General features: G+C 50.9%; 1 protein-coding gene across 2 annotated transcripts in view; it reads left to right on the top strand.

Moving 5' to 3' along the window:
- MARK4 (microtubule affinity regulating kinase 4) overlaps positions 1–12,185 on the top strand; it is a 29,937-nt gene extending 17,752 nt beyond the window's left edge. The window contains exons 11-18 of one of the 2 annotated variants that reach the window (XM_043899478.1): positions 273–382; positions 490–649; positions 3,121–3,338; positions 5,659–5,762; positions 7,964–8,242; positions 8,399–8,478; positions 9,439–9,483; positions 10,882–12,185. In XM_043899478.1, coding sequence (XP_043755413.1) covers positions 273–382; positions 490–649; positions 3,121–3,338; positions 5,659–5,762; positions 7,964–8,242; positions 8,399–8,478; positions 9,439–9,483; positions 10,882–10,946 — 1,061 coding nt within the window. In that variant the 3' untranslated portion in view covers positions 10,947–12,185. The remainder of the gene's footprint in view (positions 1–272; positions 383–489; positions 650–3,120; positions 3,339–5,658; positions 5,763–7,963; positions 8,243–8,398; positions 8,479–9,438; positions 9,484–10,881) is intronic. The other variant, XM_043899476.1, reaches the window with a different exon arrangement.
- Positions 12,186–13,158: the final 973 nt, after the last annotated feature.

The raw sequence follows: 13,158 nt of genomic DNA on the forward strand, positions 1-13,158 counted from the left end.
ACCCTGAGCCAATCAGTGTGGCCTTGGGGATGGAACACTCTGATTGGCCAGACCTGAGTAATATGCCTGCCCCTGGGGTTTGGAGCAGGCAGGAGTCAGCTGGGGGATCTGAGCAGGGAAGAAATATTCTTCCAAGGAAAACCAGGGTGCTGCTGGCAGAGGGGAAATGATTACTGGACAGACCAAAGTGCAGGCATTACTGTGTGACGCAGAAAAGAGTGAAAGGGAAGGGTCTGGGGAGACTGAACCTCCTCTCCATCCCCCTCTCCCAGAGGTGATGGTGGGTATGGGCTACACGCGGGAAGAAATCAAAGAGGCCTTGACCAGCCAGAAGTACAACGAAGTGACCGCCACCTACCTCCTGCTGGGCAGGAAGACTGAGGTCAGAAGGCGTCAGGGACATTCGGGATGCGCGATACCTGGGGTGGAGGGAGACCTCTGGGACAGAGGGGAAGGGGCTGAGGTTCCTCGTCTGTCATCTTCCTGCAGGAGGGTGGGGACCGGGGTGCCCCGGGGCTGGCCCTGGCACGGGTGCGGGCGCCCAGCGACACCACCAATGGAACAAGCTCCAGCAAAGGCACGAGCCACAGCAAAGGGCAGCGGGGCTCCTCCTCCACCTACCACCGCCAGCGCAGGCACAGCGACTTCTGTGAGTATCGCCCCAGCACGTGCACATCCCTGCCTGGCCCCAAGGCCCCGACCTGCATGATGTCAGAGTGCTCTGGCTGGCAAGCAGCAGAAACCAGCTCGAGCCAACTGCAACCAAGGGAGAAACGTCTTATAAAGGTGCAGGGACATTGCATGGAATGTGGAGGCAGCCAGGCTCAGGAAGGGATTAGACAATGGAAAAGCAGCCAACCCTAGAACAGACACTCTGTGTCTTGCTTCTTTGTTCACCTGGTTCTTCCTTTCTTTTCTTCATATCCTGCCTTACCTTTTCCCCAGTCTCTTAACTTCTTACAACTCAGTTTTAGAGGCCAGCTCAATAGTAGCTGAAATCTCTTTGATCCACTTGATATCAGGGTCCAGTCGGGATTAATCCACTTGACTGGGACACAGGAGGACACATTGTACAATAAGGCTGCTGAAAGCCTGCCCTCTTGTCTCTCTTCCACACTTACTAGTGGGAAGGGGCTGGGGAGACACCTGCTTGCATCCTACATTCTTCAACTAACAGATATCTCATCTCCTGCAGAAAATAGACCCACGACCACTGCCACCATAAATGAGACATGGGAACTTGCAAGAGATCTCTACCTACACTCTCATCTTAATCATCTTCACTATATTTTTTAACAGCTTTATTGAGAAATAATTAACATACTGTGCAGTTCACCCATTTAAAATATACAATTAAGTGGCATTAGTGTGTTCACAGATTTGTGCATCCTTCGCCACAGCCAACTTTAGAACATGGTCAGTACCCTGGAAGGAGACTCTCCAGCCCTTAGCCATCGACTTCAAATCTCCGATCCACCCCAGCCCCCCACCCCTGACAACTACTAATCTGCTGTCTCTATAGATTTCCCTATTCTGGACCTTTCTTATAATTAGAATCATACAATCTGTGGCCTTTTGTGGCTGCCTTCTTTCACTTAGCATGTTTTCAAGATTCATCCATATCATAGCATGTATCAGTACTCCACTTTTTTATTGCCAAATAATATTCCATCACATGGATATACGATATTTTGTTTATGCATCATCAGTGGAGGGTCATTTGGGTTTTCATCTTTGGCTGTTGTGAGTAATTTTCTGTGTGGGTCTTTGTTTTCGTTTCTCTTGGGTGTGTACGTAAGGGTGGAATCGCTGGGTCGTATGGTAACTCTATGTTTAATAGTTAAATAACTGCCAAGGCGATTTCCAACTTTCCATTATTTTTGCATCCCTACTTCTCTTACTCTGTTTCTTACTTCTCATCCCTGTTCCTTACTCTGGGACAGGCACTAGTACAGGAAGAGGGAAGTCAGGGAAGCTTAGTTTTGAGCAGGAAGTATCCTGAATGGTCAAGCCATTCCTCTTCGCTGGGTCTCCTTTTCCCCCCCTATACAATAGCGAGATTGGCCCAGAAAGACCCTGAGAAGCTTGTGATTCCAACAACCTGTGATTAGAACATGATAACCTTTAAAAATAATCCACATGGAGACCTTCTGGGTTCCAGGGTCTGGGGGATGAAAGATGGTTGATGGGTGTCCTGTGTCTGTCACTGTAGAGCTTGTTATGGTCCTGGGACTTTTGAGCATTAAGTTTTCTGAATTTTAACACACAGAAGTTCTGACTCTGTGAAGTTCTAGAACACCCTTAACCCCTGGGTTCTAAAACCATAAATTTCCAAGATGTTTAAAGGGACTAAATTTGTTTTGTTTTTGAAATTAATAGTCACATCCTTCAAAACTCGATAGTGCAGAAAGCACAGACAGTAAAAACATCTTTGTCCTACATTCTTCTCCCAGCCCCTAGCCCCGTTTGGAAACAGCCACTGTTACCAGTTTTATATGAACTCTTTTGGAGAAGTTTTATTCATATATAAATATATAAAGAGACAGACGTGAAAAGAAGGAGAAAGATATGAAAATGCATAAAGATGTATAAATACAATGTTAATATATTAATATACCATAAAGATATTCTCCTGTTTTAATAGAAGTGATAGTCTTTGGGCAACATTCATTATAAACAAGTACAGATAAATAGATATAGATAGGTATATACTTTGTCCTCTTTTTAACACATGATAGCCCACTGTAGACCTCATACCTAGCCTTGCCCTTTCTACCTCACAGTCTATCTTGAAGATCTTTCTGTATGTGAACATTTTTTCTAGTTGCATAGTATTCCATTGGGTGGCAATAGACTTGTATAATTATTCCCATATTAAGGGGTGTTCAGGCTGTTCCCAATCTTTTGGTCTGAAAAAAAAGAAAAAAGAAGTAGGATTTAGTGAATAACCTGCACATGTGTTGTGTCATTTATGTGGCGCCTCTGAGTCCGTGACTACATGTCACTTAGACGTTGTCAGAACGGCCCGTACGAGGAATCCTGAGGTTCTAAGGATCACCCAGCGTAGATTGTTGCTTTTTCTGCTGACGCCAGCGCAACACTGTCCCCTCCCTCTACCAGGTGGCCCATCCCCTGCACCCCTGCACCCCAAGCGCAGCCCAACCAGCACGGGGGAGGCGGAACTGAAGGAGGAGCGCCTGCCAGGCCGGAAGGCGAGCTGCAGTGCTGCGGGGAGTGGGAGCCGCGGGCTGCCCCCCTCCAGCCCCATGGTCAGCAGCGCCCACAACCCCAACAAGGCAGAGATCCCAGAGCGGCGGAAGGACAGCACGAGCACCCCTGTGAGTTGGGGGGGTGCTGGGGGGATGGCAGCCGGGCCGCCCCCCGCCTGTGGCCCAGCCCGTCAGTGTCAGCTGGGTCACATTTCTCGCACTCCGTCATTTCCCACCCCTCCTGGTCCCCAGACCACCGCACTGGGTTCTGTTACCTCCTTTCGGTCATTCACTCAACACACATGTATTGAGGACGCTCTCTGCCTGAGCTTGTACTCGATTCTGGTGTATAAGGTAGGATTCAGTGTCCAAAAGAACTTCTCTGTGCTTTCAACTTGAAGGATTTAATATGGAGAATTAGCTGTGGTGCTTACACCATTGTAGGAAGGGCTGGAGGAGCAGGCCCAGGACAAGACCTACAGGAGACACCTTACCACGGCAGAGCTGACCCACCAAGGGAGCTCGCGCCTTTGAGGCCCCCTCGAGCTCTGCTGAGCTCAAGAACATAAAGTCAGGGCTACGATGCAAGCCTCAGAAACGTCATCCTCCACCAGAAGAGCCTCTTGCTGCCCAGAGGTCTGGAGCAGCAGCACTGGTGCCCTGCTGAAGCAGAGACCCTCATCCCATTGTCTTGCCTGTGTGAGCAGAAGTCAGAGGGGGCAGGAAGGTGGCTGCCACCCCATTTCCACCTCCCAGATCTCCACAAGAGCAGAGGTTGCCAGATCCCATTCATACCCAGAACCTGGGCTGCCGAAGAGTTTCTGGGGAATGTAGCATTTGGCTTTCTTCTGCAGCTCCCTAGAATGCTATAACACAAGCTGAGAGAACCAAAATATCCTCAACGTCAGGAGACAGAGGTGGAGGCTAGTCACAGGAAGGTGGTCAGGATGCGGAAGCCGCATAGACCAGCGTGTGCGTTACGTTGATGAGCTGTGTCACCTCGAGCAAGTGACTTCCCCTCTCTGAGCTTCTCAGTGCCACCCTGAGAAATGAGCTCATCAAAGAGCTTGGGGTGTCGGGAGGATCTTGTGCTATCTTCACAGAGTGCCTGGCTCAGTAAGCACTCAATGAATGAAAGCTGTTGTTATTGTTGAAATATATCCACACTTTCAAGACACTAAAAAGGATGGCAAATTACCCCCTCCCCCAAAAAATGGAAGGAAAGAAATAATAAAGAGAAGAAATCAATACAGGAGAAAACAGATGCACACTAGAGAAAATCAACAAGCCAAAAGCTGATTCTTTGAAAACATTAATAAAGTCAGTGGAACCTTAGCAAGACTAATTAAGAAAAAAACACACAGCATTGTAAATCAACTATACTTCAGTTTTAAAAAAAAAAAGAAGAAAGAAGATAGCAAGCACAAATTACCTGTATCAGAAGTGAAAAGGAGAGCGTCATTGTGACATAAAAAGAAAGATGGTACTAGGAACTACTTTATGCCAATAAATTTGACAGTTTAGACAAAATGGACAAATATCTTTTAGAAACACACCAAAACTGACCCGAGAAGAAATAGAAAACCTGAACAGTCTCAGCACTTCCCCATAAAGAAAATGCCAGACCCAGATGGCTCTGAACTGGTGGAAGTCTTCCAAACATCGAAAGAAAAAATAATACCTATCTTAGGCAGACTTCCAGAGGGAAAAAAGGATCACTTCCCAGCACATTTTATGAGGCAACAAAATCCTGATACACTATTCCTGTCCTCAGTTCAGTGCAATGCAGGGTGGAGATGTATGTATGAACAGATGCAGTCAGTACAAAGTAATGTGGCCAATACAATACAAGGCTGTAGATGGGAGCACAAAGAAGGTAGCTGACTCAGCCAGGGCCCAGAGCAGGGATATGTTATGACCTGACACCTGAGAGATCCCTAAGAGTGAGTCAGAGGGAAAGGTAGGAGGAAGACCCAAGCAGAAGAGACAGCCTGTGCAAAGGCCTTTAGGAGGAGAGATGCGACTCCCCTGGCAGTCCAGCAGTCATCACCCCGCCTTCCCATGCAGGGGGCCTGGGTTCAGTCCCTGGTCCAGGAACTGAGATGCCACGTGCCTCTCAACATGGCCCGAATAAGTATGTTTCTAAAAGTTTGATATGGCTAGAGGTGGGGGAGGCCTGGGAGAGGAGAGGTGGGCAAGGCTGCCCCCTGGAAACTTTCCGTGACCTTCTCTCCCCCCAGCTCCAAGGCCCCCCACGACTCTCAGCCTGCATTGCTGGCATGACCCATTGACCTTTCATGTCTTTAGCCAAAGTAAACCATCACCTACTCACTTTTGGTTCACACACAGGCCCCTGCCTCATTCCTAATGAGGGAGGCCAGAGAGGGTAAAAGGGATTAAGGAGTGTCCCTTTGCCCCCTCACTCTCCTCCTGGCTTTGTCTCCTACAGAACAACCTCCCTCCCAGCATGATGACCCGCAGAAACACCTACGTTTGCACAGAACGCCCGGGGGCTGAACGCCCATCCTTGTTGCCAAATGGCAAAGAAAACAGGTATGAAGGGAGGGCAGCAACGGGGAAGGACAGATGGGGTATAGGTGAGCAGGGCCTCCTGATCTAAGATGTTAGACATATGGGGAGGGGTGGTGTGGGGACGGGGGAGTCTGCATGTCTGCCGTTCCTTTGGCAGAATATACCCATGTCCTCCCTGTCTCAGACCCCCCTGAAAAATCCTCCCCCCTTAATTAATTAGTCAGCAGCAGCAGCAAAGCAGTCTGCCCCACTCTCTGCCCACGAGCCTGGGGAACCTGAGTTCATTTTTTTTTTAATGATCCATTTTTAGAGTTGGAGAGAAGCCCTAGAATGTCACAGCTTCAACATCCTCTAGTTGGCGGGATTTCAAACTTACTTGCCTGAGTTGGTTCAGGCGCCTTCAGCTGGCAAGTGAGGGAAACCAGTGCAGGCTGGCTGGAGCATACAAAGAGAATGAATTGGTTCACATCACAGTTCAAGTCCCAGAGTGGGGCGAGCTTCAGGATCATGACACTCCCACCCATCAGGGCTAGAGGGCGTGACACCCAGGTGCACTCTGGGAAACACCCAATAAAGGGATGCAGATGTCACTCTTTGGTGGGGGCAGGGTAATGGAGTGTTTGGAAGTGGTGATTCAGCTCTGAGTTCCGAATCTTGCCTCTGCACTCCACGAGCAAGATGACCATCGGCAGGTGTCTGAGCCTCCGTTTCCTCCTGTGTGAAATGGAGCCGATGTTCTCTGCCTCCAATCTCTTTAGAGGGATCCGGTGGAGATCAGGTGTGTCCTGTACCTCACACAGGGTCTGAGACACAGTAGGCATTCGATGAGTCAGAACTTATTTGGGGGTTACTAAATAAAAATAATAATAGCCAACATTTATCAAGCAGTAACCGTAGGCCGGGCCTGTGTACATCAGCTGGTTGAATGCCCCTAACAATTCTGTGAGATCAATCCTGTATCTCCGTTTTACAGCTGAGGCAATGAGGCAGAGATAGGTTAAGTAACTTGTTCAAAGCCACACGGCTGGTAAGTCAAGGAGCAAAGATTCCAGACTGACTCCAGAGTCTGTACTTTTAATCACTATAATATATGGCCTCCAAGTCCTGGCCAAGAGATAGCATATAGTTAGGTTACAGATTCAGGAGTGAAGAGACCCTAAGGCACAGTAGATGAGGTAGAGGTTTAGTCCTCTGTGATGCAACTATCCAGAAGTAGGAGGCAGGGCCCTCCAAGGATTCAGGACCAATGTTAACATGAGACTGCAGCTCTGGATCTGAGGCCACTGCACCCATGGCCACCATTTCCCAACCAGCAAAATGGGTGGAAAGACAGTGGAGTGCAAACTGCTTTTCTGTTCAAAGGCATGACCCAGAAATGGGCCAGAGCACTTCTGCTTACATCCTGTTGGCCAGAACATGGTCATATGACCATCCCTAGCTGCAGAGGAAGCTGGGACATGTAGTCCTTGGCTGGGTGGCCATGTGCAATGTTTATACTCTCAGGGGTTTGGTTACTAAGAGTAAAACAAAGTGTATGGATTCTGGGTGAGAGGTAATGGTATCTGCCAGTCAGGGCTCCCTCTTTGAGATCTGGCTGGTCCTGGGGTCCCTAGAAGGATATTAATTGGAGGTCTCACTTCTGCTGTGAGGACTGGGAGGGTCAGAGGGCCTGGGGAAGGTCCTGGGATAATGGAGCCACCCCTGCCTACACAGAATCTTGAGAATTAGAGGGAGGGTTCCTTCCTCTCTATTTTTACCTGTTGAAAATTTTCATGATGAATGTAAGTTTCCTTGATGTTCACATCTATTCCTCTCCCACGTTTGAATAATGAAAGTTCAGATAGCAAAGTGTTTGCACAATTGATGTGGTTCCTGAGGTTTGGATGGCGAAGTATCAGGGGATTCATTTAAAAGTATATCTGAATGTATTCAACTGCCAAGTTTGGAGAGAGGAGAGTTGGGATAGGGGGTGGCTTGGAGGGGGACAAAGCTTGAAGAAAGGATGGTTTGAAGGAAGAATGATTTAGGAGGTGAGAAGGGTCAGTAAAATAATGCTAAGTTTGTATATGCATAGCCTGCACAACTCTACATGGCAGCCTTGTCTCTGAGTTCCAGACTGGTAGAGGTTTCTGATCTCAGGACAGACCAGTGAAGAATCAGAGGGACTGAGGACTCTGGCCTGCCTCAAGGCTCCACCCTAACTTGTACCTCTCTGCCCACAGCTCGGGTACCCCACGGGTGCCCCCCGCCTCCCCCTCCAGTCACAGCCTGGCTCCCCCATCAGGGGAGCGGAGCCGCCTGGCACGCGGCTCCACCATCCGCAGCACCTTCCACGGTGGCCAGGTCCGAGACAGGAGGGCAGGGGGCGGGGGAGGTGGGGGCGTGCAGAATGGGCCCCCCGCTTCCCCCACACTGGCCCACGAAGCCACGCCCCTGCCCACTGGGCGGCCCCGCCCCACCACCAACCTCTTCACCAAGCTGACCTCCAAACTGACCCGAAGGTGAGCCCCATGGGACTTGGGGGACAGGGAGAAGGATGGGGGGGCTGATGGGACCTAACCTGTCTTCTGCTCTACTCTGCCTCCTATACCCCGACATCTCCGTCTCCTCCTCCTCCTCTTCCTCCATCACCCTTCACCTCCCTCCTCACACTACAGGGTTACCCTCGATCCCTCTAAACGGCAGAACTCTAACCGCTGTGTTTCGGGCGCCTCTCTGCCCCAGGGATCCAAAATCAGTAAGTCCCCTCCACCTCTGCTGTCACTCGTCCTGCCTCCCCGTCTGCATGTCTGACCCGTGCGCGGGCCTGGCGGGAGGGGGCACTGTGAGTTGGGTAGGGGTCTGTATGTGGGCTCTGGTCATTCATTCACTCAGATAATAAACAACAGTCTGGCCTCTGGAGCCAGACTCGGGGTTCAGACCCTGAGCACTGCTGAGTGACCTTAAGCAAATGACTCAACCTCTCTGGGCCTCACTCTCCTTTTCCCTAAAATGGGGATAGTAATAACAGTATCTTCCTCATAGGATTGTTGTGCAGACTAAGTGAGGTGATACATGGACTGAGCTTTGAATGTTGCCCCAGAAAATACTTTATAAGTGTTTTCTATCATTTTTATTCTTTGAGTGTCTCCTGTGTGCTTGGCACCATCGTCAGCCCAGAGTAAAGTGAACGAGAGGGATAAAATCCCTGCCCAGGGCATTCTACTAGGAGACCCAGACAGTAAACAATAAATAAAATATATAGACTATCAGGTAGTGGCAAGTACTAAGGAGAAAAGTAGAGCAAGGAACTGGGATGGGGTGGTGGTGGTGGTGATGTGGGTGTCAGGGTGTGGGGAAGGAGGGTACAGTTTAAATGGAGCGGGCCTCACTAAGGAGGTGTCATTTGAGCACAGGCTGAAGGAGGGGTTTGTGTGTCTGTCTGTCTCCTATATGTAGGTGTGTCTCTACCCACCCCGCCTCTCTTTTGTCTTCCAAATTCTTCAGTATCTTTCCTCCAACCTGCACTAACCATTTCTGAATGGGCTCCCCTTCTGGGTGGAGAGGGAGATCAAATCCAGACCCCCCGCCCAGCTCCAGCCCTCAGGGAGGAACCAGGGCTGAGGCAAGGGCTGCCCTGCGTCCTGGAGGCAGTGGATTGAGGGAGGGGGGTCCGCTTATGTCCGTATTAGACACTCATCCCCCCACCCTTCTGTAGGGTCACAGACGAACCTGAGAGAATCGGGGGACCTGAGGTCACAAGGTGAGTGTGCCTCCCCTTTTGCCTCATACCCCTCTTGTGTAAGTACTTCTCACCACCCCCACCAGGCCCCTGGTTGGGGCCCGAGCCTCATCCTCCAAGGCCAGTTTCCTGGAATGCTCCTGCGACCCCCTCTTCTCTGCCACCTCCTCTTATGCACCCCCACATTGATGTCCTCTCATGTCCACCTCCATCCTTGAGCATCATCCCTTGACCATCTTTAACTTCAGCTTCTCCCATTTATAACCCACTCCTCGCCCTGTTGATACCACACCACCTTTCCCCTCTCATCCAGTGAGGCACAACAGTTGCCAACAACCCTGGGCCACTATAGAAACCTCAGTGGAAATAGGGAGCCGCCACAGCAGGGCCAACAGTCCCAGGACCGAATCTTACTGGCTGGAATTGGGTCACATGTCCATCCCTAAACCAATGCCTGTGACCAGAAGGGTGGAGTACTCTGATTGGTCAGACTTGGTCACATGCTCATCTTTGAACCAATCAGAGTGGGGGGAGAGGTGTGGACTGCTCTCTTTGCCTGGAAGTGAGTCACGTGTTCACCCTTGGAGCTGAGAGCTGAGTCTGCCCAACCTAAACTAGAAAGACTAGATCTGCAATGCTTTTCAAGGAGAACATTCTTGGTATTTTAGGAGAGACATTTCTTTGTCAGGCAGGGCCCTCTCACACACTGCAGAATGTGTATCATTCCTGAACCATCCCCCCACCCTGATAAATGTAGGCAGCACTCCCTTCCCAAGACATTTTGACAATCAAAAAGTCCTCAGAAATTTACTAATATCCTTTGGAAGACAGTACTGCTCCTAGGTGTGAGAAATCCCTAGTCTAGAGTGAGGAGAATTGGTTCTCCAACGTAAAAAGGATTATTACCAGAAGGGGGATGTATTAGGAAACAAGTTGAGCTGCTATAGGGAAGATACCCTAAAATACAAACAGGAATAAGTTTCTCTCTCACACAAGCCATGTGTCCAGGCCAGGCTGGCAGGGCCACTCTGTTATGTGAGATCCTTCGGGTACCCAGGCTCCTACATCCTCTTCCCTAGAGCCCTGTTGTCTTCACAGTCCATGCTAGCTCGTGTTGCAGCCTCACAGGAGGTGGGGCAAGAGAGTCCAGGGCATACAGTTTCCTTTGAAAGAGGTGGTACGGAGTTACCCGGTCACGTCCACGCACATCCAGGCATTTGGAGACAAGGCCACAGCTGGCTGCAGGGGAGGCTGGGAAATACAATCTCCAAGTGGACAGCTATTTGTACAGTGGAAAGACTGTCCCTGGAGTAAAAGAGGTTTTGAGAAGAGGTCTAGGAGAGCCTGTCCCAAAGTGGGAACTGTGGGTTACCTTCCTCTTCTCTCCCATCTCTAACCCATCGTATCTTCCCACCTCAGTTGCCATCTACCTTGGGATCAAACGGAAACCGCCCCCCGGTTGCTCCGATTCCCCTGGAGTGTGAAACTGACCAGCTCGCGCCCGCCCGAGGCCCTGATGGCAGCTCTGCGCCAGGCCACCGCGGCCGCCCGCTGCCGCTGCCGCCAGCCACAGCCATTCCTGCTGGCCTGCCTGCACGGGGGTGCGGGCGGGCCCGAGCCCCTGTCCCACTTCGAAGTGGAGGTCTGCCAGCTGCCCCGGCCGGGCCTGCGGGGAGTTCTCTTCCGCCGCGTGGCGGGCACTGCCCTGGCCTTCCGCACCCTCGTCACCCGCATCTCCAACGACCTCGAGCTCTAAGCCGCCACGGCCCCGAGTCCCCTCCTCTTCCTCGCCCCCTTCACTTCGACAGAGAAAGGGGGTCAAGGAGGGGATTCTCCCTTTGTCATCACCTCAGTTTCCCTGAAATGGATTTGGGGGCAGAGGTTGTCCCCTCTGTGTTCTCCGGGGCCCGCTGAGCAGGAGAGAAGAGCAAAGGGGCTTCGCAGGGGGGAGCTGGCACCCTCCTGGAGCCCCCAGCCCACCCGGTCCCCCCTCACCCTGCCATGGGGCACCTGAGGAGACTTTGGGGGCAGGGTGGGGCAGAAAAGAAAACTGAGGAAACTTCCATTCCCCGACAGCTCAAGAATTAGGCCTTGGGCAGGGACAAGAAGACTTGCTGAGCCTAAAGACTGAAGAATTGGGGGTGGGGGGGGCCCGGGAGTGGGGGTCAGAAAGGCAGATTCCTTCCCCTGCCCCTCCCCTCCTGCTCGAATCCCACGTTCCTGCCCCAGGCTGGCGCGGGGCACTTTGTACAAATCCTTGTAAATACCCCCACACCCTCCCTTCTGCAGAGATCTCTGGAGGAGCTGTCGCTCTCACCTCTGGTTTTTAAGTTATTACACCCCCCTCTCCTGTCAGCCCCCTCACCTGCAGCCCGATGCCCAATAAACTTAGGAGAGTCCCCCCTCCCCCACGCTGACCCTGGGGTTTTCCTTCCCTGCCCTCACCTGCAAGTGAGATGAAGAGGAGGTGTGTGACTTCGGGCCAGTGGTTTCTCCTTTCTGAGCCTCGGTTTTCTCATCTGCAGAATGGGAGCAGTGGGGGTGTGGGGTCAAGGGTGATTGTGGAAGAGGGCAGGAAGGGACTTGGCCTCATCCATGAGGCCCCAGTTCCTATATTGGACCCCCGTTCATCCACTCACATACTCACCCACATGTTATACTGGACTCTAAGCCACTTCTTACTCCAGTAGTACATTTATTCAATAAACAGTCATTGACCGGTGCCTACTCCATGCCAGGCCCAGTGCTGGACACGGAGATGCAGGAAGCCCGTCTATGGGGGATGTGTGTTCTGATAGACACTAGAGAAACCATTGCTTTTTGGAGGGGGGTGGGCCAGAAGAGAAAGTGAGAGGGTTTGGGGAAGACACTCCAGAGAAACTGATGCTGCATTTGAGCTCTGAAGGATGAGTAGGAGTTGACCAGGTATTGGGCATCCCCTGGGCACAAGCCTGGAAGAGGGAATGCATGCTATAGCTCAGAGAACTGCGGGTAGTTTCAGCATGGCTGCTGTGTTGGGGGTGGGTGGAAAATTAGCAAGAAAAATGCTGTATTAGGACTAATAATCCATCTACACCTAAGCAAAAAAGGTATTTGTTTGCTCATTTCATAGGCCAGGGTTGCATGACTTCAGATATAGCTGGATTCAGGCCACAGGCTGGCTCATTTCTGCTTTTTTCAGTGTAAATTTCATTCTAGTAGTTTCATCCAATAGGTGCCTGGTGTTAATGGTGACACCAGCAGTTCAAGCTTTTATCCTTCTAGCTTAGCGGCAATAGCAGAGTTCCTCGTTGCAAACTTCAAGCAAAAGTCCCAAGACAGGCTCTCATTCGCCCGGATAAGTCATGTGATCACCCCAAACCAGTTACTGTGACTCTGGAATGGCCTGTACCTAGGGCTGGACTGAGGGGGGGGTCCTCAAAGGAAAGTCACGGTGTCACGATAAGGGAAGTAGAAGCATGGTAGACTCAAGCCGAAAAGAGGTGTCCAGGGCATTTCACCAGAGCCTTGTGGGCCAAAGCATGCAGTCTGGGCTTTCATCCGAGGGCACTGGGGAGCCACGGAGGGTTGCTTCCAGGATAGAAGCTTAGTTCAATTGCCTCACTTGCCTGTTTTAAGTCATGGTAGGGTCAACTGTTGTATTCTTCATGGGACAGGAAAGTCAAATGAGAACTGAAGGAGGCTAAAAATTAAGAG

Source organism: Cervus elaphus, chromosome 4 (assembly GCF_910594005.1).
Source record: "Cervus elaphus chromosome 4, mCerEla1.1, whole genome shotgun sequence".
In the NCBI taxonomy this organism is placed as follows: domain Eukaryota; kingdom Metazoa; phylum Chordata; class Mammalia; order Artiodactyla; family Cervidae; genus Cervus; species Cervus elaphus.